The sequence below is a fragment of the Xenopus tropicalis genome, chromosome 2 (genome assembly GCF_000004195.4).
Source record: "Xenopus tropicalis strain Nigerian chromosome 2, UCB_Xtro_10.0, whole genome shotgun sequence".
In the NCBI taxonomy this organism is placed as follows: Eukaryota; Metazoa; Chordata; class Amphibia; order Anura; family Pipidae; genus Xenopus; species Xenopus tropicalis.
The window spans coordinates 21,047,654-21,073,144 of NC_030678.2; the positions used below are offsets into that span (position 1 = coordinate 21,047,654).

General features: G+C 42.0%; 1 protein-coding gene across 2 annotated transcripts in view; it reads right to left on the reverse strand.

Moving 5' to 3' along the window:
* The window catches only part of epha6 (EPH receptor A6), a 479,518-nt gene that overhangs the window by 216,864 nt on the left and 237,163 nt on the right, over nucleotides 1-25,491 (reverse strand). For both annotated transcript variants that reach the window (XM_018091417.2, XM_031896584.1), the window contains exons 4-5: nucleotides 19,227-19,382; nucleotides 3,655-3,984 (exon numbers count right to left, since the gene is read on the reverse strand). In XM_018091417.2, coding sequence (XP_017946906.2) covers nucleotides 3,655-3,984; nucleotides 19,227-19,382 — 486 coding nt within the window. The remainder of the gene's footprint in view (nucleotides 1-3,654; nucleotides 3,985-19,226; nucleotides 19,383-25,491) is intronic.

A 25,491-nucleotide genomic window follows, 5' to 3' on the forward strand; every position in this document is an offset into this window, starting at 1 on the left:
CCCTGCCCCACACTCTGGGCACTCGCACACCCCCCTGCCCCCACACTCTGGGCACTCGCCACCCCCCTGCCCCCACACTCTGTGCACTCGCACCCCCTGCCCCCACACTCTGGGCACTCGCACCCCCTGCCCCCACACTCTGGGCACTCGCACCCCCCTGCCCCCACACTCTGGGCACTCGCACCCCTGCCCCCACACTCTGTGCACTCGCACCCCCTGCCCCCACACTCTGTGCACTCGCACCCCCCTGCCCCCACACTCTTGCACTCCCACCCCTGCCCCCACACTCTGTGCACTCGCACCCCCTGCCCCCACACTCTGTGCACTCGCACCCCCTGCCCCCACACTCTGTGCACTCGCACCCCCTGCCCCCACACTCTGTGCACTCGCACCCCTGCCCCCACACTCTGGGCACTCGCACCCCCCTGCCCCCACACTCTGGGCACTCACACCCCCTGCCCCCACACTCTGTGCACTCGCACCCCCTGCCCCCACACTCTGTGCACCTCGCACCCCCTGCCCCCCACACTCTGGGCACTCACACCCCCTGCCCCCACACTCTGTCACTCGCACCCCATGCCCCCACACTCTGGCACTCACACCCCCTGCCCCACACTCTGTGCACTCGCACCCCCTGCCCCCACACTCTGGGCACTCACACCCCCTGCCCCCACACTCTGGGCACTCACACCCCTGCCCCCCACACTCTGGGCACTCACACCCCCTGCCCCACACTCTGGGCACTCACACCCCCTGCCCCCACACTCTGGGCACTCACACCCCCTGCCCCCTTACTCTGGGCACTCACACCCCCTGCCCCCACACTCTGGGCACTCACACCCCTGCCCCCACACTCTGGGCACTCACACCCCCTGCCCCCACACTCTGTGCACTCACACCCCCTGCCCCCCACACTCTGTGCACTCACACCCCCTGCCTCCACACTCTGTGCACTCACACCCCTGCCCCCCACACTCTGTGCACTCACACCCCCTGCCCCCACACTCTTTGCACTCGCACCCCATGCCCCACACTCTGGGCACTCACACCCCCTGCCCCCACACTCTGGGCACTCACACCCCCTGCCCCCACACTCTGTGCACTCGCACCCCCTGCCCCCACACTCTGTGCACTCGCACCCCCTGCCCCCACACTCTGTGCACTCGCACCCCCTGCCCCCACACTCTGTGCACTCGCACCCCCTGCCCCCACACTCTTTGCACTCGCACCCATGCCCCCACACTCTGGGCACTCGCACCCCCTGCCCCCACACTCTGGGCACTCACACCCCCTGCCCCCTTACTCTGGGCACTCGCACCCCCTGCCCCCACACTCTGGGCACTCGCACCCCCTGCCCCCCACACTCTGTGCACTCACACCCCCTGCCCCCACACTCTTTGCACTCGCACCCCATGCCCCCACACTCTGGGCACTCACACCCCCTGCCCCCACACTCTGGGCACTCACACCCCCTGCCCCCTTACTCTGGGCACTCACACCCCTGCCCCCACACTCTGGGCACTCACACCCCTGCCCCCACACTCTGGGCACTCACACCCCCTGCCCCCTTACTCTGGGGCACTCGCACCCCCTGCCCCCACACTCTGTGCACTCGCACCCCCTGCCCCCACACTCTGTGCACTCGCACCCCCTGCCCCCCACACTCTTTGCACTCGCCACCCCATGCCCCACACTCTGGGCACTCGCCCCCCTGCCCCCACACTCTGGGCACTCACACCCCCCTGCCCCCCTTACTCTGGGCACTCGCACCCCCTGCCCCCACACTCTGGGCACTCGCACCCCCTGCCCCCACACTCTGTGCACTCACACCCCCTGCCCCCACACTCTTTGCACTCGCACCCCATGCCCCCACACTCTGGGCACTCACACCCCCTGCCCCACACTCTGGGCACTCACACCCCCTGCCCCCTTACTCTGGGCACTCACACCCCCTGCCCCCACACTCTGGGCACTCACACCCCTGCCCCTTACTCGGGCACTCACACCCCCTGCCCCCTTACTCTGGGCACTCGCACCCCCTGCCCCCACACTCTGGGCACTCGCACCACCTTCCTGATCTGCTGCACTGGGATCTGGGAGGAAGATTCAAACCTCTATCAAAATCTCCCCTTCGCTCCCCAGAGCAGATGCAGCTAGTGGGTGACATGCTGACCCCAGATTATGCCACCTAGACTCAAGCCTTTGTGATCTACCCACAAATACAAGCATGTTTGCAAGTTTCATACATTTATTTTCTTGTTACTGTAGCAAATATTCAGCTCCTATTTGGAGAGAGTCCCACAACTGCAATCTCATTTAAATTCCCTGCACCAATAAATAACATAAGGACTTGTTTATGAATGCACCTGCAGATGCTAACATGGACACAAAACCAGCACAAATTAATGCCTTTCATAAAAGGTGCCATATACAGTCCTTTCCCTTATGGGTACTTGCAGGGAGCATGCATTAATGCAACAAAATCCTGGAACACACCCAACCTGGAAGCTGTAGTAATTCCACGTGTTTTATAGCAGGTTGCTTGCACCAAGTCAACTGAGTACTTGCAGCAACTAAAGCGTATATTGGGGCATCTTACGCAACTGTTGGTTGAATTCTGGGGAAAAATGCTGTATCGTGGGAACCATATGCTGTCTTCATATACTGTATGAGCCAACAAACTTGACAACAAACAGTCAGTTGATACTGATCAAGTTTACATATTCTCACTTTCTTTAGCATAAACATGCTGCTTTATCTTACTAACCAAGGGCCAGAAAATATAACACTCTCCAATGCTATCAACAATTATGAAACTTGAAACTTTGTTACTTACTGCTGTGTGAATAGCTAATTAGGATTATTGTATTTTAATGATAGTTGCACTTATGTAAAGAACTCATTTTCTGTAATTAAAATCATATCTGTCTGACTTTTATAATAAAGGGTAATTGGCAAGAAAATATCTAATGCAATTGGCTTCATTTAAACAAAAATACTCTTTTGCCGAAAAAGAAAATACGCTGTGTTTCTGACAAATTGTATCTTGATATTGTACAAAGAGAAAATACAGATTTTGAAAGCTGAAATAATTTAATCCTCTATACCAGGGATCCCCAACCTTTTATACCTGTGAGCCACATTCAAATGGAAAAAGTGTTGGGGAGCAACATGGAAAACGTTCCTGGGGGTGCAAGTAAGAGCTATAATTGGCTATTTGGTAGGCCATATGTGGACTGGCAGCCTATAGAAGGCTCTGTTTGGCAATTACATTGAGTTTTCTGCAACCAACACTTGCCTCCAAGCTAGAAATTCAAAAATAAGCACCTGCTTTGATGCCCCTGGGAGCAACATCCAAGGGGTTGGGGAGCAACATGTTGCTCAGGAACTACTGGTTGGGGATCACTGCTCTATACAAACCCTTGGCTACAAAAATGAAGAAAACATTCAATGACCTTAACATACTTTCATTTATACTTAATGGATATGCTGGACAATCTTTCAGATTCCCCCCACAATGTACCACGACATGGAAAAATATTGGACTGATCTGTGGAAAAATGATAGTTTAGTGCATTTTTCTATCGATTTTATTGTCCATGCAATTATATATATATATATATAAAAAAGAAATAAGCCGTAACTACATCCTACCTTCTTGGTCAGTTGTAATCATGATGGACGTATACGGTTTGGGTAAGAAGCTAAGTTCAGAGACACCATTTGTTGCTTCGATATCAAAGGTGTAGTTGACATGGGATAAGAAATCCAGCACAGTGACGGAAGCATTTTGCAGGCCAGAATGTGCGGGAACGTAACGAATTCCGCCGCCACAGAGTTCACATTGGCTGGGATCGCACTTCTTGCAGAGAACATTGTACACAACATCCTTTCTTCCGCCAGTGTCAATAGGTGGACTCCACTCCAAATAAAGAGCAGTTTCGTTCATGTTAAAGTTGGCATTCCTTGGAGCCGAAGGTGGTTCTGAAAGAAAAAAAAAAAATCAGGAACAAAGAGAAAAGCAAAATGAACACAGTGAAATTCCATGACTTGTTTCTGGAGCATTACTTGATTTCCCTGTAGTAGCATAGAGAGCAATCATTTTTCCAATAATCAAGTCTTAGTTAGTAATCAGCCTCCTACTGGGATGTTACTAACACTGCCAAGAATACTTATTTCAAACCCGTATAAAACTGCATTAAGCGCTAGAAATCTAATGATTTAATTTAAAATGTGTTAAAAATTCATGCTATTTTCAAGCGTCCAATATATTTTACAACTTCCCACTAGCCTAAATAGGGACATTCGGAAGAAATAAGAAGTCACACAAAGGAAGTGCATTACATTTCATATGCACCAAATATTTGTGCGGCATCTGCTTTCCAAGGAAAAGGCAAACAGGGATTCAGAGTGGGTATATTCAAATGTACAACACAAAAGGAAAAAATATTCATTATAGTCGTACAGTAACAAATTTAGGAAGCATAAAAAACAAACAACTTATTTATCTAGTTGCCAATATCAGTAGTGATGAGTGAATCGTCCCGTTTCGTTTTGCTTAAAAAATGTGAAAATGTTGTGCATCAAAAAATATTGATGTGCATCATTTTTTTTACATGCGCGACATTTTTTTGTCACATGGCACATTTTGCCGCTGCTAATTTTGTCGCCCATTTCGTGAAAAAAATTTCCCACGACTCCATGCCTGCTGAATTTTTTCTCCCGTCACTAATTATCAGAATACAAAGCAACTTCATCATCAAAATTTTGCTTGTACAGGTATGGGATCCCTTATCCGGAAACCTGTTGTCTAGAAAGCTCCGAATTACGGAAAGCCCGTCTCCCATAGACTCCATTTTAATCAAATAATTCAGAATTTTAAAACTGATTTCCTTTTTCTCTGTAATAATAAAACAGTACCTGTACTTGATCCCAACTAAGATATAATTACCCCTTATTGGGGGCAGAACAATCCTATTGGGTTTATTTAATGGTTAAATGATTCCCTTTTCTCTGTAATAATAAAACAGTACCTGTACTTGATTCCAACTAAGATATAATTACCCCTTATTGGGGGCAGAACAGCCCATTTGGGTTTATTTAATGGTTAAATGATTCCCTTTTCTCTGTAATAATAAAACAGTACCTGTACTTGATCCCAACTAAGATATAATTACCCCTTATTGGGGCAGAACAGTCCTATTGGGTTTATTTAATGGTTAAATGATTCCCTTTTCTCTGTAATAATAAAACAGTACCTGTACTTGATTCCAACTAAGATATAATTACCCCTTATTGGGGGCAAAACAGCCCATTTGGGTTTATTTAATGGTTAAATGATTCCCTTTTCTCTGTAATAATAAAACAGTACCTGTACTTGATCCCAACTAAGATATAATTACCCCTTATTGGGGGCAGAACAGCCCTATTGGGTTTATTTAATGGTTAAATGATTCCCTTTTCTCTGTAATAATAAAACAGTACCTGTACTTGATCCCAACTAAGATATAAATAATTCTTACTGGATGCAAAACAATCCTGTTGGGTTTAATTAATGTTTTATTGATTTGTTAGTAGACTTAAGGTATGGGGATCCAAATTACAGAAAGATCCCTTATCCGGAATACCCTTGGTCCCGTGCATTGTGGTTAGAGGGGTCCTATACCTGTATTAAATTTATTGTGTGTTGTATGTATTGTATGAGTGATCTGTTTGCACTGAGATGCCATCTGAACATTTTGCATGACGTGTCATTCTCCTACTCTTTTTTCACAGGGAGGCCTATTTATCCAAATTTGCATGGCACACACAGGCAGGGTAGGGCAGGCAGAGTATGACACACACAGGCAGGGAAGGGAAGGCAAAGTATGGCACATGCAGGCAGGGTAGGGCAGGCAGAGTATGGCACACACAGGCAGCATAGGGCAGGCAGAGTATGGCACACACAGGCAGCATAGGGCAGGCAGAGTATTGCACACACAGGCAGGGTAGGGAAGGCAGAGAATGGCAGGTTTTTTCTGTACTACAACCATTAATATGGGTATGGTCATGTGATAACACGGGTGTGGTTTCAAGTGGGTGCGGTTTCAAAAAGGGGAGTGGTCATAACTAGCTTCCATTATCGGCCCTCCACCACGTAGGAAAAATTCCGTCCAGAAGTTGGACAGCACTGATATAAATCGATATAAAAGCAAGGCTAACAACTAAATAAAAGAAACCGCAGCCCTTGAGCTAAAGTTCCCAGCTCATCTCGGGAAAGGATATCAGAAACATGGAATATGATTATCTCTTCTTTAATGTCCACCCTTCACATTTGATCATTACTTATTTTGGTAAGAGGAACCATTTTTACAGTAATCCATCATTAGCTATGTCTATGTCCCAAAGCCCATAACCAACAAAACTCAAAACAATTGACTTTTTTACTTACTTATTTCACCCTCAGTTTACCACAGTTTTGGAAATAATAAAGTGGCGTAATGATCAGCTATAAATTTCCATGGCTTTTTACAGCAAATTGTTATAGTTTTTTTTACAGTCGGTAAAATAAGACGTGTTGTATTAAAAAGAATTTGCCAGTTTGGTCAACAGAAGCCACTATTAAACTTGAATCTATTGAGGAGGCTTGAATGTTTATTCTGATGTAGTTCCGTTGCAAAATTAGGGCACCCTTGGCAGAACAGCCAAGGGTTCCACTTGAATATGCCTATGCATTTAATTTGCCCCATTTTTGGGGCAAAGACACAGATAAGGCAACTGTATAACTCAGTTTAAATATAATAATTAGAAGCTATGGCTTTCCTGTAGTTCCACCTAGAACACTATATCTATTCTGCAGAAAGCATTACCATACCTGAGTAAAGAACCCTAGAAGCTTTCTCCATTTGTTTAAGATAAGCAGCTGCCATTTTAGTTTGGTCTCAGTAGCTTTGTGCTGCAGCACTAGCCATTGGCAGCTCAGAACACACATTCTGATAGAAGGGGGAGTGAATTCTTATGAATTCTTATGGGAGGGGGGTGAGGAAGAGAGAGTTGCGCAGACTCGTGCCCTAAACCTGAAGGAGCCCTAAAGGAGAGAAAGTCTGATACCAAAACATATGTTTACATAAAAGAAGACAAGAAATCCTGTGTTTCTTTTGATAGAGGACTCAGCGCAGCGTTTCTGTGAGTGCTTATGGCTGTATTTACATAGACTTTTCTCATAAAAAATACTTAGTTTTTACCTTTCCTTCTTCTTTAAAGGAATCTGACCTACAGGTAAATATTAACAAAACATACAAGTAGCAGAATACTTGTAAACTAATATCAAACAAATTTCTAAGGGGCAGATTTATCAAAATGTGAGATCAGATTAGATGTTTTTGCTCATACACTCTAATATCAAATTGGTGAAAAATACCAATTTATGACTGACAGTTGGGCTTATCCTTCTATGACCTCTTCCAATTTTGTATTGTTGGCCTTTACAGATTCCTGAACACCGTTGATATGAGATTTTTTATGACTGCATCCATATTTTCTGCTCTGTTACTGCCTTTTACCTCTAGTTATTTGACATTATTTGTGAACTCACAAGCACCCTTGAGGCTGAATTTATGTATCTATCATAGCAGAAAGTTCAAGTACTAAAGTAGTCTTAGTAAACATTAGACATGGAATTCCAACTTTCTTATATAGGGTCTCCAAAGCCCATTTGGCTAGTGTACAGCAGACTGAAAACACCTCGTCAGGACATTACACCTCTGTCAGTATCACTGTGCTGTCTTTGATTAGATGGGGGTGAGAAGTGGGATAGAGAATTGAAAAGTTACAGGTTGATAAAGCAAAGAGTTATATTACTGACAGATAGGCAATAACTTAATGATAGTTTGTATTTTAGAGACATAAATCATGAACATAACTTGAAGACACAGATAAGGCAACTGTATATCTCAGTTTAAATATAATAATTAGAAGCTATGACTTTCCTGTAGTTATGCACTCCATGGGATTCTTTATTCTCTTCAGTTTTAATGAGTGTGGCTTAGAAAGATCCTATTTTTTATTGATGCAGATGTTGCCCCCAGCTGACATTTAGTCCGCCCCTGTAATTATTACTCCTCTTCAATGCTTTTCATTCACTGCTCATAAAAATAACTGCTGTCAATCTCGTTTCAAACCCATGGCTTAGAATTAAAGTCAAGAAGATCTTTTTTCTATTCTGTTGAGTTTCCTCTGTTCTTTTTTTCTGTTCTGATTTCTATCTATTTATTTTGTAGGTTTACAGATACACAATCTCTCATTCTGAATTAACCCCTAAGTGCCACAGATCGTCGAATCTACAGCTTGTTATTAGTGATAGCCTGGAGCTGCCAGTCAACTTACAATCTGGCTCATTATAAATTGCCTGGCAAGTAAAGGTTTAAAGCTATTGCACAGAAAAATAGTGGAGATTATACAGGGTTCTCTGTTCTGCATGTTACCAAGATGTGAAGCTAATTACCCCTTCCCCCCTGTCATGTCACTGTAGAGAGTAGAAAGTTGTATACTATTCTACAAAAGCTGTATTAATGATTCCCATATTACTTTTTTTGTCTTCGTCTACATTTTTGTCATCCAACCAACTCCAGTTTAGACTCCTCTCTGTATATCCAGTTAGCCTCACCGCAAGTAAGGTAATTTTGCATTTACATTTCCCCTACATGAAGCCTACACTTGCTGAGTGAGTAATATCTGCAGCTACACCATGGTTTTGGGGCTTATTTGGTTTAAGCTCCCCCTTAAGCCCCAACATTGATCAAGGTCCCCCACTTAGTTCACAATGTAGTTACAAATACATAGCCCTTTAAAGGGTAGTAACTATGCATTCCTATGAAGTATTACAATGGCCTTCAGGCTGCCCCCCCGGGCCTAGGCTCTGAGTCTACCTAGGTGGCCCTACTCCACAGTTTGAGAGATAATGCAAAGCTAAGTTGATGAGATAAGACTAATTATCTTTAAAACTATTTCAAGAACATGTAACCCCCCACAAAACAGCTTCTTTGAAATCTTTTAATATCTGTCACTCTGGTTGTTCAAAGGTTAATAGTATGGCTGTAGCACTTAGAATTCCCTCTCCTTCTCTAAACCTCTCAGCTCCCTCCTCAGGAATTGACTTTGGCTGTTGGCTCCTGGGCATGCTCAGTTCATCTCAGCTCAGGTAACTAAACACACCCTCCAGTCTAGCAGCCAATGAAGAGATGGCACTGCTGGTTCTGATAGAAACTCTGCTCTAGCTATCTGCTCCTATTTTTTTTCTCTGAACCTCCTCTCCTGAGCTCAATCATTTCAGTGCTCAATTCAAAATCCAGGACTTTTTTTTTAATCAAAGTAAGTTCTGCCTGTGTAAGCCTGCATCCTTGTTGCATGAACAGAGCACATGTGATTTTTACAGATGTAAATGCCACTGATGTCAGAGGGAAAATGGCTGTGGGGTGAAAGCTGCTATTTGTTTTAGAAAAATGTGATGGTGCTGGCAAACGGAGGGGATTTATATTTGGTTGGGGGAGATGCCCCCAAATGATATACATTGTAGGAAAATGTAGGCTTTACATGTCTTTTAAAAGCTTTCAATGCAGGTTTTTTAATGTGGGGGAATTCTCCTCCTTTGCATGCTATCAAGCCTAACAAATGTCATCAAACTAGTAGCTGTTGAACTGCAACCCTTATTATCTATTGAAAACCGTCCATGAAAGAGACATTTTGCCCTGTACTGCATTTAATTTATCTGAAAAGGAAAAAAAACAAAAAACGAATTACTGTTCTAGAATGCAAGGGGCAATATGATTGCCCTGATCCAGCAGTGCCACAAGCAACTCACTGTAATAATACACATTACAACTGTTTGTCAAACAAAACAAAGGTAAATATGCCAGAGCCGGGACAGACAAGGATATAAAATCATTTTATTTTTTACATTTTTTTTTTTACCTTGATAAAAAATGTTCATGCTGAATATAAAATGTATTATTACTTTATTTCCTTGCAACTAACACCTTATTTTGTCCCAGAGAAGTGTCAGAATATTTTCATCACCTGGAAATGAGAACTACACCATTTTCTTTGCAGATCCCTATTCTGTTGCCTTATACCTTCCTAAATAAAACATCAATTAACCATGTGCCAAGTCCACTTCAATCTTATTTCTCTTTACGGATAAAGTCTATTTGCTTTGGGTTTACAAATATTAAGATGCCCACTGTTTTCATCAATCACTGAAGAAACCCTATAAATAATTTATTGGTACCATTGATTTTTCAGTATAAACGTGAGTCAACAGAAACTTTCTTATTACTTTACATCTTTTTAAGGACAGTAGAACACAAACTAAATTCAGCATAAATCTCTGTGAACTGTATTCTTCCACATTAGTTTTTATGTTAATAATTACATAGGAATACAACAAACTGGACATCCCTGTCACTGTGCTTTCTCAATAGTGAATAAAGAAGAGCAGTAGTATCCACAAAACATGTTTTTCTATGTTTAAGTAGTAATAAAGATTAAGGTTCCCCTAGTAGTGATACAGTTCCTGCTTTGGAGAGTTTAGAAGGCACTACCTCAAGACCAGGGGTCCCCAACCTTTCTTACTAGTGAGCCACAGTCAAATGTAAAAAGACTTGGAGAGCAACACAAGCACCATAAAAGTTCATGGAGGTGCCAAATAAGGGCTGTGATTGGCTATTAGGCAGCCTCTATGCACACTATCAGCTTATTTGGTAGTAAATCTAGTTTTTATTCAACCAAAACTTGCCCCCAAGTCAGGAATTCAAAAATAACTACCTGGTTACGGGGCACTGAGAGCAACATCCAAGGGGTTGGGGAGCAATATGTTGCACACGAGCCACTGGTTGGGGATCACTGTTCTAGACTATATGTAAAGCTTGTAAGTAGTCCAAAGGTTCATTCTTTTGAAGGGTGAATATGTGCCAAGCTTGGAACATGGAAAGCTAAAGGATAAGTCCTAAACTCATGAAATAAAAATACTTGAATTAGAACCAATACAGAACATAAGTCCCAGACAAGTGCCACAAGTTCTCTGGTATGTAGAACCCTAGGAGTCTCCTGCTGGCATAGGGATAGGCTCAGGGTTATGAAGTGGCAGGAAGGAATTCCACTGTGATGCCATTTGATTCTGGGGCTGGACACTCATTAGAAAGTACTACCCATGATTGTAACTAATACATTTCCTTGCCCATGTGATCAGAGAAATTAATCTGTGATAGGTATTGAGCTCTAGCCTGATCTTTGAAAGTAATAAATCTGTTGAAATTAGCAGTTCACTATTTTTTTTGAGAACTGCTGGTACCCAGGTTTTTGAAGATCTGTAATGTATATAAGAAGGACATGTGGAAACCCTACCTCCAATGCTAAAGGGAGGGCCCGTCTAAGATAAACTAAGAGTTATGTATAACGTATGCTCCACTTAGAGTAGCAACTCTTCAGGCCTGGTTAAATGAACAACAACACCAAAAAAAACTGTTTTAAAGTAATCTTCAGCTTTAGAAATACTACTAAAGATTATAAAAAATAAGCAGCTGCCTAGCCATGGGGGCAGCCATTCAAATCTGAAAATATAAAAAAAGGAACAGCTTAAATAGCAGATATGCTCTGTGGAATACAATGGGATTCTACAGAGCTTATCTGTTATCTGCACTCTCAAACCCATGGGCAAACTGACAAAAACTGCATATACCTTTAAGTACATTTCAGGTGATCAGGGGTATTTCTAAACCTAACATATTATAGAAATACATTCCACCGAACACGTGCATTGAGCTCCGGAGGGGAAGCGGCATCTTCAGGAATGTTGCACATAGCTTAAATGCTGTAGTACTAATCTTACAATACATATTTATGTCTTATATGTTCCTTTCTATCTCAAATATACTTGTAAGCAGAGTCATTTATGATACTGTTTTGTGACACTAAGGTTTTTTACTACTTCTCTATGTTTTTTTTAGAGAGAAATTGCATTTAACCTGTAGTCTAACATACTAAGTTCCAACCCTACTGTAAGTGCTTTGATGATGCAGACAGTTGTGCCCCTTGGGATATTTCAGTTCATCATGGAGGCTGCGTGGCTTACACTAAAAAGGCTGCAGATAGCTGCAAGGTCACAGAAAGTCAGAGAACTTAACACCAGTACAGATGGCAAAAGCACAGAGTATTTATTCTGGCTGCACATACCACTTATTTTGGAAATGGTAACCGTGTCTCAGTCAACGTTAAAACTCCCATTATTGATGCTCATTCCATTAGCGACCTCTTAGACCTTGGAGCGTACAACCACACACGCAGATAAGTGGCCACAAAAGCTTTGTAGCAAATCTAAATGTAACCTATTCTAGGGAAATCACAGAGCGGTGGGGAAACTTACAAAAACATTTTGGCAAGGGCAAATGAATGAACGCTCTTTGTGATTACTGCTTCTGGGGCTGCTCGATATATGAGGCTCACAACTTTCTTTACATTACTGTTTGTATCAATTAAAGAGCACTGTATAAAGTAGTAGCTTCAAACACAGGGGAAAGTTATATCAGAGCTGCTTTTGGGGTGGGTAAAAAGGGCATTTGGCAAATTTCACATTATGTTTTGCTACAGTTCTTAAGTTTACAGTATATTATAGAAGTCCAAGCTATGTTCCACCACCAGTTTAACTGTAAGCCCCTGCATCATTTTTACCTTTATAAGGGCCATCCAGCCTTGCAATATTGCTATAGATCCCTCTCACACTGAGCATATAGCTTTAATTAATATATTTTTTGTGTACCTTCTCCATAAAAAACAGAATCTTGTTATTGATCAAATATCCAGTAACAAAAGACAAATTAGTTTCCAATTTGTGCCCGTATAACATGAGTACTTTTAATCTAGACACGTCTTGAAAGTATGCATTTCACTAAACATACATTTACTTTTGGATCATCTTGGGCATTAGCAAAATCTCAGATATATGGGAGAGTAATTAGTTTATCATTTGAGCAATTGCACCAGGGATTGGTCAATGCAAAAGATAGAACTTACTAGGTCTCAGCTATTCAATGTCCTTGTCTCACCTACCCAAAAAATAATCTCTAAGATTGTTGCACAAACTACTTTATGCAGAGCTAGAGCCTAACACTAGGGACAAGTGGGGATCTGGTGGGCTGCAATGTCTATAAGTTTATTGCATTTATATTAAATGTGATAATTGCTGCCCTTAGGTATCTCCATTATTTACACGATATGATAAACTTGGTTTTAGCATGGCCAGTAACATAGGTAAACGTTGATTCCAACCACATTTACACAAAGGTTGCTTACTAAGGGGGGCATTTTCATGGTTTTATAGTTTTTTGAAAAAATAACTAAACTTATTTCCATTAAAGTCAGTCCTTTATCAAAAAATCTGAACTGAAAAAGCACGGACACAGAAAAACACTGCAAACTGCAAGTTTTCTGTTTTGTTGCATGAAAATTGCAACTTTTCCATATTTATGTGCAAAAGCCAGTGTCAAAAAACCCCCAAAATCTCTAAAACAACAAAGCAAAGAAAGATCTTCTAGTTGTAAAAGGGACATCTGCCATTGACTTCTACATGATCTCAGTTTTAGTATTTAATATCGGATTGTTGCTCTTCTAGTGCAGGGAGCACTGTCGCAAGGGGCAAGGGGCAGCAATGATTTGGCTGTCTAATGGCGGCAGGAAGCCCTAACACACCCCTGAACATATTCCTTCATACTGCCCGTAGTAAAAGTGGTGGAAGATGCACTTGCTGACACATATACACAGTGCTTTAGGGCTCTGGCACACGGGGAGATTAGTCGCCCGCGACAAAACTCCCTGTTCACGGGCAACTAATCTCCCTGGATTGCCATCCCACCGGCGAAAATGTAAGTCACCGGTGGAATGGCACACGCTGCGCAGGGGATTTTGGCAAATCGCCGAATTAGCCTCGCGAGGCATTTTCGCCGATTTGCTGAAATCGCGCCATCGCGTGTGCCATCCCACCGGCGACTTACATTTTCACCGGTGGGATGGCAACTGATGGCAACTCGGGGAGATTAGTCGCCCGCGAACAGTTGAGATTTGTCGTGGGCGACTAATCTCCCCCTGTGCCAGAGCCCTTACAGAGATTATTTATCTTATCATTAAGTGCTCTGTACTACCATTATGCCCTTATTCTATGTCAACAAAGGGTGTGGCTGAGTGCCCAATGGGCACAGTTGGATATAATGGTACTATATACAATTTGCATCTACAGCAATTATCCCAATTAGCTCATAGCAAAATGTAATTCCAATTCCAGCAACTTTCTAATATACATTATTTATTTACATGCATGAATCAAAACTAAAAGTACTGTAGTATCTATTTGGCTGATTAGCAGACTGAGGGGACAACTGGCTTCGGCTGCATTTGTTTCAAGTATCAGAACCAGAGAACAAAAAAAAGGGATAAACAAACACTGCTTTCAACTGCAATTACATTTATCACTAAAACTGTTGAATTAATGCATATTGGACAGTTGTTTGGAATTCTGTTCTCTTTCATTACGCAGATCAGATGTTGTATGTATTACTCAGAAACACAACACTGATTGACAGCTGAGACATTCATTTATTCATTTCCTTTTCCTTTTTTTATCATGATTTGGAAGCTCATGTGAAATCTATGTATAACTCATATTATTTTAGTTATTATATGGGTACTTGCAGGAAACAAAAAATACTCCGACGCAAGACTGAGAAAATATGTCCTCTTTACTGAAGGGCCCTTATCCCAATTTGCATGACGATTAAATAGCTTTTTAATTGCCATTAAATTATCCTGGCTAAACTGTGATTTCATGCAAATATTAAGCTGTAATGACATACAGTGAATCATTTAGTAAGATTTAGAACTTGGAACAAAGAGGGACAATTAATTCTAATCCTCAGATTTAACAATATAATGTGTCACTGGGCTGTTTATGAATATGGCCTGATTGCTTTGTTATCATTTATAAATTATGCCCAGATGAAGTTGCGCATAGAATACGCCTGGCACCAGTATGCCCACTGCCGACATTGTTCTATAAACCCCTTTATAATGGAAGGGGAGATTAGTATAAGCAGCTCGAGTATTGGGGCTCTTTTCCATCTAGTAAATGTATGTTTTATTTTTAAGATTTCAGTGAGCTCCAAGCCTTCCAAGAATGTAGAAATCAGAATATATTCTGTAACCCTTTCTTGGCTGTAATGGCCATAACCCAGCTGCTCCTCCTTAGGTGGAGGAAGGGGCTAGATTTGTCTTAACTGTAAAGGTGGCCATACACGGGCCGATTGTAGCTGCCGATATTGGTCCCATGGACTGATTCGGCAGCTTATCGGCCCGTGTAGGGACAGAAACGACGGCTATACCTGACCAATATCTGGCCTGAAATTGGGCAGATATCGATCGGGTAGGTTCAGGGCCGGAACTAGGGGTAGGCAGAAGAGGCAGCTGCCTAGGGCGCAATGATTGGGGGGTGCCAGGCAGCAGCCTCTCTTGCCTACCCCTAGTACAGTTTTGCGTCGCGCCGCATCACACACCACGTCGATGCGATAAAGTGGTGCAGGGACGAGGCCGACCGTGTTGCCTAGGGTGCCCGCCCCAGGGTAGGTTAAAAGATTCAGTCGGATCAGGGACCGCATCAGCTCGTTGATGCAGTCCCCAAACCAACTGTGCCATTGCCGCCGAATTAGCCTACATTTTCCTGATATCACCCAGCCGTAGGTAGGGATATCAGGACAAATAAAGATTAATTTTATAGGTAGCAGCAAATATTTCTTAGTAAATTCAACATCAGGCATTGTGGTATAACATTCAGCAAGTTTTCTCTCTCTCTCTAGGGTTCTAGATGCAGAAAAAAAGGTGATGTACCATGTTAGCCAGTCAAAATGTTTACAGGGTAACCCATTTGAAATAAAAATAACAAAAGTGGTATAAAGGTGAGATCTTTATTGGCTAACTAAGATAATCAAAGCAAGCTTTCAGAACATTTTAGTTCCTTTTTGAAGGTTTTTTACTAGGGTTCTACTCACACATCACAGATATTGTCTCCCAGTGATGCAAACTGACTCCATAGTGGTCCAAGGGATAACACACATAGTTCCTACCAACTTCAGTCCCTACACTTGGTGAATACCACCTGAGGATCTACTCCACACTAGATCCCCTTGGTGGAAAACAGGTTGCTCTTTCTAGCTATCATGTACAGCCAGGGCCGGATTTCTGTTTTGGGCGCCCCGAGGCCGCCCCTGTTGGTCGCCCCGAGGCCGCCCCTGTTGGTCGCCCCGAGGCCGCCCCTGTTGGTCGCCCCCTCCCCACCCGTGCGCATGCGCGAAAGCGCCCCCCAGTGCGCATGCGTGAAAGCATGCCCCCAGTGCGCATGCGTGAAAGCGACCCCACCAGTGCACATGCGCTCCTTTGAACTCCCATACGGAGCAGTGGGGAGAGGTCCCGACTGCTCCGTATGGGAGCCAAATTTAAAATTTTTCTTGCAGCGGGGCGGCATGCTGCCCCTAAACTTCTGCCGCCCTAGGCCCGGGCCTTTGTGGCCTCTCCACAAATCCGGGCCTGTGTACAGCTACCATGTGTTCAGTTAAAGGATCTGCTAACCACTATTAATACCTCATTCACTGAGGTCCTCCTTCCCTTAAGGCAGAGAGTTTCTTACTGGGGCCTTATGCTCCAGGATCCCCAGCAAAATCCAGCACCAGGTAGAGTCCAAAGAGGAGAAACTATGTTCACCCTTGGTCCTATAGGAACACCTCCATCTCCCAAGGTATAGATCACAGCTACTGTAACTGGGTATTCCTGAGCTAGCAGGGGACTTAACTCCTTGGGGCACATTTACTAACCCAAGAACGGGCTGAATGCGTCCGATAGCGTTTTTTTCGTAATGATCGGTATTTTGCGATTTTTTCGGAAATTATCACGACTTTTTCGTTACCAATACGATTTGCGCGTAAAAACGTGAGTTTTTCGTAGCCATTCCGAAAGTTGCGCAAAATCTGGCGATTTTTTCGTAGCGTTAAAACTTGCGCGAAAAGTCGCAATTTTTTCGTAGAGTTAAAACTTGCGCGAAACGTCGCGCCTTTTAAGTTTTAACGCTACGGAAAAATCGCCAGATTTTGCGCAACTTTCGAAATGGCTACGAAAAACTCAAGTTTTTTCGCGCAAATCGTATTGGTAACGAAAAACTCGCGTTTTTTCGCGCAAATCGTATTGGTAACGAAAAAGACGCGATAATTTCCGAAAAGTCGTAAAGGCGCCGAAAAAAATGCAAAAAATACGAAAAAGTCGCAAAATGTTCGTTTTCCAATCGAAATTTTTCCAATTCGGATTCGAATTCGTGTCTTAGTAAATCAGCCCCCTTGAGTGCCCTACACTTCCAAACTATTTTAAATAGGAAGATAAAATACATTTTTATGTAGAAGTAGGTGCAAAACTGTTCCTGGATCAGTAACCCCTATCAGTCATTAGATGTTTGCTTTCATTATTGTACTTACAGTAAATGACAACTGCTTACTGGTTGCTATGGGTTACTAAGGTACATGGTTATTACTAACTAGTTGCTATTAATCACTACACTTATACTACAAATATGTGCATGACTATGTTTCTTGCTTAATTTGTTTTTTGTTGCCAGAGGCAGAATTTCTATTGATCCTAGCAAATTATTAGTACAGATCTGGGACTCATTATAAGGAAACCCATAATCCAGAAAGCAAGAATTATGGAAAAGATCTCCTACTGGCTCCATTTAAAAAAAAAAAAAAAATAATTCAAATTATAGAAAATGATTTCCCTTTTCTGTGTAATAATTAAACAATTTAGCTGGCATATTTTTCATTTGAAAAAAAAGCCTGCCTCGAAAAAGTTGCTGCTTAGTTAATGCACCCAAGTATGGTGATCCAAATTACAGAAAGACCCCTTATTTGGAAAACCCCATGCCCCGAGCATTCTGGATAAGAGGTCCTAAATCTGTATTTTAATTCCAGTTTGGAAGGAGGCAGAATTAAAAATCATATAAGCAAACACCAGTGGCAGACTTGCTTACATTTCTTCTGTTTAGCAAATATAGGAAGCCCTCATTGGCTTGCTGTATGAAAGCAAACGTCTGCTGGTTGCTATAGGTAGCTAGAATTGCCCCAGAGTATCACAGCAACAAAATGCAAGACAATCATCTGATGTGGCCATATTGTGATACATAATGTGATGAGATATATGCCCCCTCACTCTGCTGGAAAGAAATTTAGGGTTCAATGCAGATGATGTCAGATAAAGCAATGTTTCAAATTATCTACCCATTATAAAGTTTATATATGACTATTATATGTCATTATACTACATGTATGGGATTCCTTATCCGGAAACCCAGTATCCAGAAAGCTCCGAATTACGGAAAGCCTGTCTCCCATAGACTCCATTTCAATCAAATAATTCAGAATTTTAAAACTGATTTCCTTTTTTTCTGTAATAATAAAACAGTACCTGTACTTGATCCCAACTAAGATATAATTACCCCTTATTGGGGGCAGAACAGCCCTATTGGGTTTATTTAATGGTTAAATGATCCCCTTTTCTCTGTAATAATAAAACAGTAACTGTACTTGATCCCAACTAAGATATAATTACCCCTTATTGGGGGCAGAACAGCCCTATTGGGTTTATTTAATGGTTAAATGATCCCCTTTTCTCTGTAATAATAAAACAGTACCTGTACTTGATCCCAACTAAGATATAATTACCCCTTATTGGGGGCAGAACAGCCCTATTGGGTTTATTCAATGGTTAAATGATTCCCTTTTCTCTGTAATAATAAAACAGTACCTGTACTTGATCCCAACTAAGATATAATTACCCCTTATTGGGGGCAGAACAGCCCTATTGGGTTTATTTAATGGTTAAATGATTCCCTTTTCTCTGTAATAATAAAACAGTACCTTGTAATGACTCCCGATTTAGATATAAATAATCCTTATTGGATGCAAAACAATCCTATTGGGTTTAATTAATGTTTTCTTGATTTTTTTAGTAGACTTAAGGTATGGAGGTTCAAATTATGAAAAGGCCCCCTATCCGGAATACCCTTGGTCCCGAGCATTCTGGATAACGGGTCCCATACCTGTATAAGTATTTTTGAAATTTGGAGGCTTTGGATCACAGGGTATAGAATATGGATTCTAACACAAACTTACTTGTACAAGCCATAGACGGAGGGTCTTTCTCAGCTCTGTAGAAACCTTTTTCACACTGGCACACAGTTGTTGCCTCAGCATAGGTGAAACTGTGTGGAGGACATTTGGAACATTTGATATTCCCAGCAAACGACTTGTAGAATCCTGGGCGGCACGCTGCAAAACAAAACAAGACATTTAATGCTCCCTTTCACCCCTTCCCTGTATTTCATCTGTCATTTGACTGTGGCAGTGAGAAATCCTGGTTAGACACTCTGTGTAAGCTCATCCTGACCTTAGGCAAGTCACTTTATCTCCCTGTTTCTTAGACAACAAAATGAGATTGTAAATTCTGCCGAGCAGAACTCAATGTTGTCTGTTTCCTTACAATAACAGTAAATAATTGTGTTATAATGTTACACTTGTGCCAGCCTTAAGCCAGAATCTGAGGGGATGTTTACATATCTTTCATAAAATTCATGTCTTTTTACTTCATGCTGAATGTGTGTATATATTAGAGCTATATACATAAAAGTTAATGTTATTGTTTGCGGACCATTTATTGTTTCCAGAGGTGCGATGGCCCAGTAACTGCCTTCCCCAGATAAACAAGGAACAAAACATTGCCTGCTAAACCAGAGAAATACATAAGCATGAGCTTTGGAAACACACTGAATAGGCTTTATGTGGTGTATTCAAGATGATAATAAAGGCACACATTTAGGTTTCCAAGTATTTTATAGAATAAATAAACAGTGGTTGATCTAGAACCCTAGGATAGATCTGATTGTACTAATTTGAATAGACTAAAGGTCCCCATACACGGGCCAATTCTAGCTGCCGATATCGGTCCCTTAGACTGATTCGGCAGCTAATCGGCCCATGTATGGGCACTACCGATGGGCCTGCCCAACCGATATTTGGCCTGAAATCGCGCAGATCTCGATCGGGCAGGTTAGAAAATCTAGTCGGATCGGGGACCGCATTGGCTCGTTAATGCGGTCCCCGGACCGACTTTGCCTAAGCCTGTCATTATAATTCCATCATTTGGCCCCAGGGCCAAAGGATCGAATTAGCCTTAATTCCCCCAATATCGCCCACCCGTTGGTGGGGATATCGGGAGAAGATCCGCGAGTGTATCTTAAGGTGTATGGGCACCTTTAACTTCCAAGTCACTTGCACATTGGGCGTTAGATGCGATAGACAAGCACCACCACAGAAAAATCCTTATCTGCACTGTGACTCCCCCTCATGTCTCACTGCAGATAGGGAAAAGGTTACTGGAAAAGCTGCTTTTCTTGACAAGGTTGTGTGGCATATCTGTAAAATATGCTGTAGAGAAATGTTCCCTAATTCAATCACACGTTCAAACCACCCGATCTGATTTGTGGGTGTATAAAAAACACAAAGCCAATTTCAGAGCGGTTCATGAAGAACTAAACCAATTTGTTGGTTCTGATGAGTCTATAGTTATGGTACATTCCTGTTTATTGCTAGAAGAAGATTTCCAGAGATGAATAAAGGTGACTCTTCCCTTAAAAACAATGAGTCTTTAAAACTGATTAGTTCTGAGGCTTCACTGTAGCCATTGCCATGCATTATGATCATGGGTTATTTTGCCACATATGTGGATAGGCAAACAGCACAAGCTTTATTATCCAATGGAAAAGCTTTGAGAAAGGGGTACTTACACCCGCTATCTAACTGATTGATTCCCTTAGCATTGCATTTTGACATTGTTTTACCTGAACAGAAATCTGAGGTCCAGCATTTCAACAGAATGCGATTAACCACAGTTGCCAGTTTGGTTATTTTGCAAATGGGTATAGGTATATGGTGTTATTGCACCAAACATGACCATTCATTTCCAATTGGCTGTTTCTGCAATATATTTTCTGAAGCTCCATTCTCACAAATCTCATTTCACATTTGTTGCTCAATAACTCCCTAAAAAGACTTGAGGGCTCATTTACTAAACCAGTCCAAAGTACTAGGCACAAAACTGCACACAGTGGGTCGGATTTAATTCAGCGAGAAGAAGTTATCTCATGGTTTATCACATGAAAACTTATGGACAAGATTCAATTGGAAAAAAAAAAAATTCAGTTCCAGTTTTTTCCAATAGACTTTAATAGAGTTTTTATGTGATAAACCGTGACATAAGTTTTACTGAATTGAATTGCATCTCAAATTGAATTTCATCCATAGGTTTTCCAGTAATAAACCTTTTTCTCACTGAATTGAATCTGGCCCTATGTTGGCTATGTGTGTAAATTAATAATTGTGATTGTGCAATATTCAACTGGTGCACGTAGGCACTACACACATAGGGGCACATTTACTAACCCACGAACGGGCCGAATGCGTCCGATTGCGTTTTTTTTGTAATGATCGGTATTTTGCGATTTTTTCGGAAAATTATCGCGACTTTTTCGTTACTAATACGATTTGTGTGAAAAAACGCGAGTTTTTCGTAGTCATTCCGAAAGTTGTGCAAAATCTGGCGATTTTTCGTAGCGTTAAAACTTGCGCAAAAAGTTGCGATTTTTCCGTAGCGTTAAAACTTGCGCGAAACGTCGCACCTTTTAAGTTTTAACGCTACGAAAAAGGCGCAACTTTTCGCGCAAGTTTTAACGCTACGAAAAAATCGCCAGTTTTTGCGCAAATCGTATTGGTAACAAAAAAGTTGCGACAATTTCCGAAAAGTCATAAAGACGTTGAAAAAATCGCAAAAAATACGAAAAAGTCACAAAATGTTCGTTTTCAAATCGGAATTTTTCCAATTCGGTTCAGATTCGTGTCTTAGTAAATGTGCCCCATAGAGAACCTTGGAATTACAACCCAACCAACCAAGGCAGCGACAAAGTATACAACTCGCACCAAAATGTGCTGCTTCCAGGGTCAGACTGGGCTGCTGGGACACCGGGAAAAATCCTGGTGGGCCCCGGCTCTAGTGGGCCCCGGCAGCCCAGACCCGACCCTTGCCAGCACTCCCCCTGCCCGACTGTTCCTCCCCTGACGTGTTAAATTTACACGCTCGGGGGAGGACTTCGGGTGGGGGGGCCCTGCAAGGGGGGTTAGGGGGGCCCCGGCGGGGGAGGGGCAGCGCGGACAGCTGCAGGGCCCCTGGTGTGGGAGCCCCGGTGGGCCCTTCACCCCCCAGTCCGACCCTGGCTGCTTCTTGCACCCTACTCTGCAAATCAGGCAGAACTAAAATATTGGGGGACATCGCAGTTACAGATGAGTACAAATAGGTGCAAGCTTTACAGACTACACAATTCCATGCCCATTTTTGCACACAAAACTTGAAATCGCAATTGTAAATGAGCCATTTTGATTGCTAGTGATGCTTTCCTTTCTTTACAAATATGGAACTAAACACGCAAGACTCCCTCTAGCTTTATTTCTAACATTAATAGGAAAATCTCATAAAGCAGAACAAAATAAAAAAAAAGAAAGAACCAGTAAAGGCAGAAAATAACATCAGCTTTATTATAAAGCCCTAAAGTGCTACATCTGTAGAGAAAATATCACTAAATCCAGGTTACAGCCTTATAGCCATAGGGAATCAAAGCTGCTAGCATTGTTAAGCAATATACTGGAAGGTTCAAACAACAACCGAATGTTAAGGTTCCTTAGGTTTAATCCTGTTCCCATAGTTCCATCTTTCATCTATTTCAGAGGCAAGTACAGGATTATCTGAAATATTAAAGGCTATTGCATAGCTAGCCATACCTACATAATACTTATATTTATAAAACATATATTTATTGTGCTGTGTAAAATGAAACTTGCTGAAAAAATGGTTTAAAAATATGTTAAACACACCGTCCAAACACCAGATTTTGTTTTTTTCACACAGAATAATAAATAGGCCCTTTAGTCTTTCATACTGGTAACGTTTGAACAGACCACAAAAGGGCATGAAAATCCCATATGGCACTTAATTGCCCTGTTACCTCTGTTAATGCAAAAATGTTCTTCTCTAGTGATGGGCAAAATGTTTCTGCAGGCATGGATTCGCAACGAATTTCCGCGTTTCGCCATTGGCGGATTGTTTCATGAAACGGATTTAAAAATTTGGCGCACGCCCAAAAACTTGTCGCCGGCATCAAAAAAGAATAGTCGCGGGCGTCAAAAGAATAGCCGTGCAACAAAATAATAGCCGCGGGCCACAAAAGAATAGCCGTGCGACGAAATAATAGCCGCGGGAGACGAAATAATAGGCGCGCGCCAAAATAATAGCCGTGGGCAACAAAACAATAGCCACGCGACAAAATAATAGCCGCGCAACAAAATAATAGCCATGGTCGACAAAATAATAGCCGCGCGACAAAATAATAGCCGCGGGCGATAAAAGAATAGTCACAGGCGAGATTTTTTTTTCCCGCACAACATTTTCGCCGTTTCGCGGATCTTTCGAAAGACTCACAAATTATTTGGCGATGTAAAACGGAACAGATTCGCTCATCACTATTCTTCTCCTCCCCCATAGGGAAATTATGTTATATCAGAATCCTATAGACATTTTCAAATATCAGAACAGAAATCGATCTATAAACGTACGGTACCGGTGATGGCGAAGTTGGTCAATGCTGATGGTATTAACATTGTATTTTAGGTACTGGGTCCTTTTACAGGAGCTCTATTATTTCTCTTTCTTGAAATGATATATTGTAAAGCTTATAAAAGGAGGGATATGTTGTTTCTGCTATTTCATGTCTGTAATAGAATATTCCCCTATAAATAATGTTATTGTTCTACTGAGTACTGAAGTCATGCAAATAAAAATATTCAACTACAGTTCGATTCTGTTTTCTACTAAATCTGTAACTTTGGCTCCGCCTACCTGCTTACTGCTTTCATATAATAGCGGGACCCTTATTGTGGTTCTCACTCTTATTCTACAAAGCAAAACAGATTAAACAAAAACAAGTAGGAGGGTTAATTAAAAAAAAAATAATTTGTCGTTCATTTGCATATACTTTTGAAGCACAGAGACATTTTGTAATTATATTTTTTTTATCTGCATGAGAATTAACTTTATACAAGATGAATGGGGATTTTGTAAATATTGCTTAGAGTGAAGCAAATGCAAGATACTATAACTGGAGGTAAATATATGTTATGGGTTTCCAAATAGACATACTTACATACAGAAACAATTCCATATAGTCTGTTAAATATTGTTTTGCTGATGTTGGGATGGAGCCAAAGAGTAGTGATGAGCGAAATGTTTCGCCAGGCATGGATTCGCAGCGAATTTCCGCATCTTGCCATTGGCGGATTGTTTTGCGAAACGGATGAAAAAAATTGCAGCGGAAAAATTCGGCGCGCATCCAAAAATTGTCGCGAGCGGCAAAAGAACAGCCGGGCGACAAAACAATAGCAGCGGACGACGAAACAATAGCCGGGCGACAAAACAATAGCCGCGGGCAACAAAACAATAGCAGCGGGCGACAAAAGAATAGCTGGGCGACAAAACAATAGCCATGGGCAACAAAACAATAGCCACGGGCGACAAAAGAATAGCCGGGCGACAAAACAATAGCCGCAGGGGCAACAAAACAATAGCTGCGGGCGACAAAACAATAGCCGGGCAACAAAACAATAGCCGCGGGCAACAAAACAATAGCCGCGGGTGACAAAAGAATAGAAGTGCCACAAAAGAATAGCCGCGCAACAAAAGAATAGCCGCGGGCGACAAAAGAATAGTCGCGGGCGACAATTTTTTTGACGCGCAATATTTTCACCGTTTCACAAATTTTTCGCCGTTTCGTGAATCTTTTGAAAGATTCGCAAATTTTGCGACGAAGCGAAACAAGACAGATTCACTCATCACTATCAAAGAGGCAATGGCTGCCAGTAACAATTAATTACAATTACAAAGCCAGAAGCTAATATAGATACAACCAGTTCTGGATTTAATTCAGTAAATATGAAGACGGGAGATGAAGCTTATTCAGTTGGACCTATGTAGAAACGTTGCATATACACTATCCACAGGCTGAAAGGAAATCATGATAGTCTATCATAAATACCCTGATTTTAAGTTGGGCATTTTACACATTTTTTTTGTGGTCCCACCAATTTATAATACATATCGGTGGGTGCTTTTCCATTATTTTCCATAGTGTTTTCCCAGATTTTACATCAAATTTTCATCCCAATGTTGCTAAAAATGGCTAGTGTAACATTAATGCTGCACTGCTTTACCCCTGTTATTAACACATTGTTGTATTTCAAAGTAAAACTGACTCCTGTACTTGGCCTTATAATAAAATCA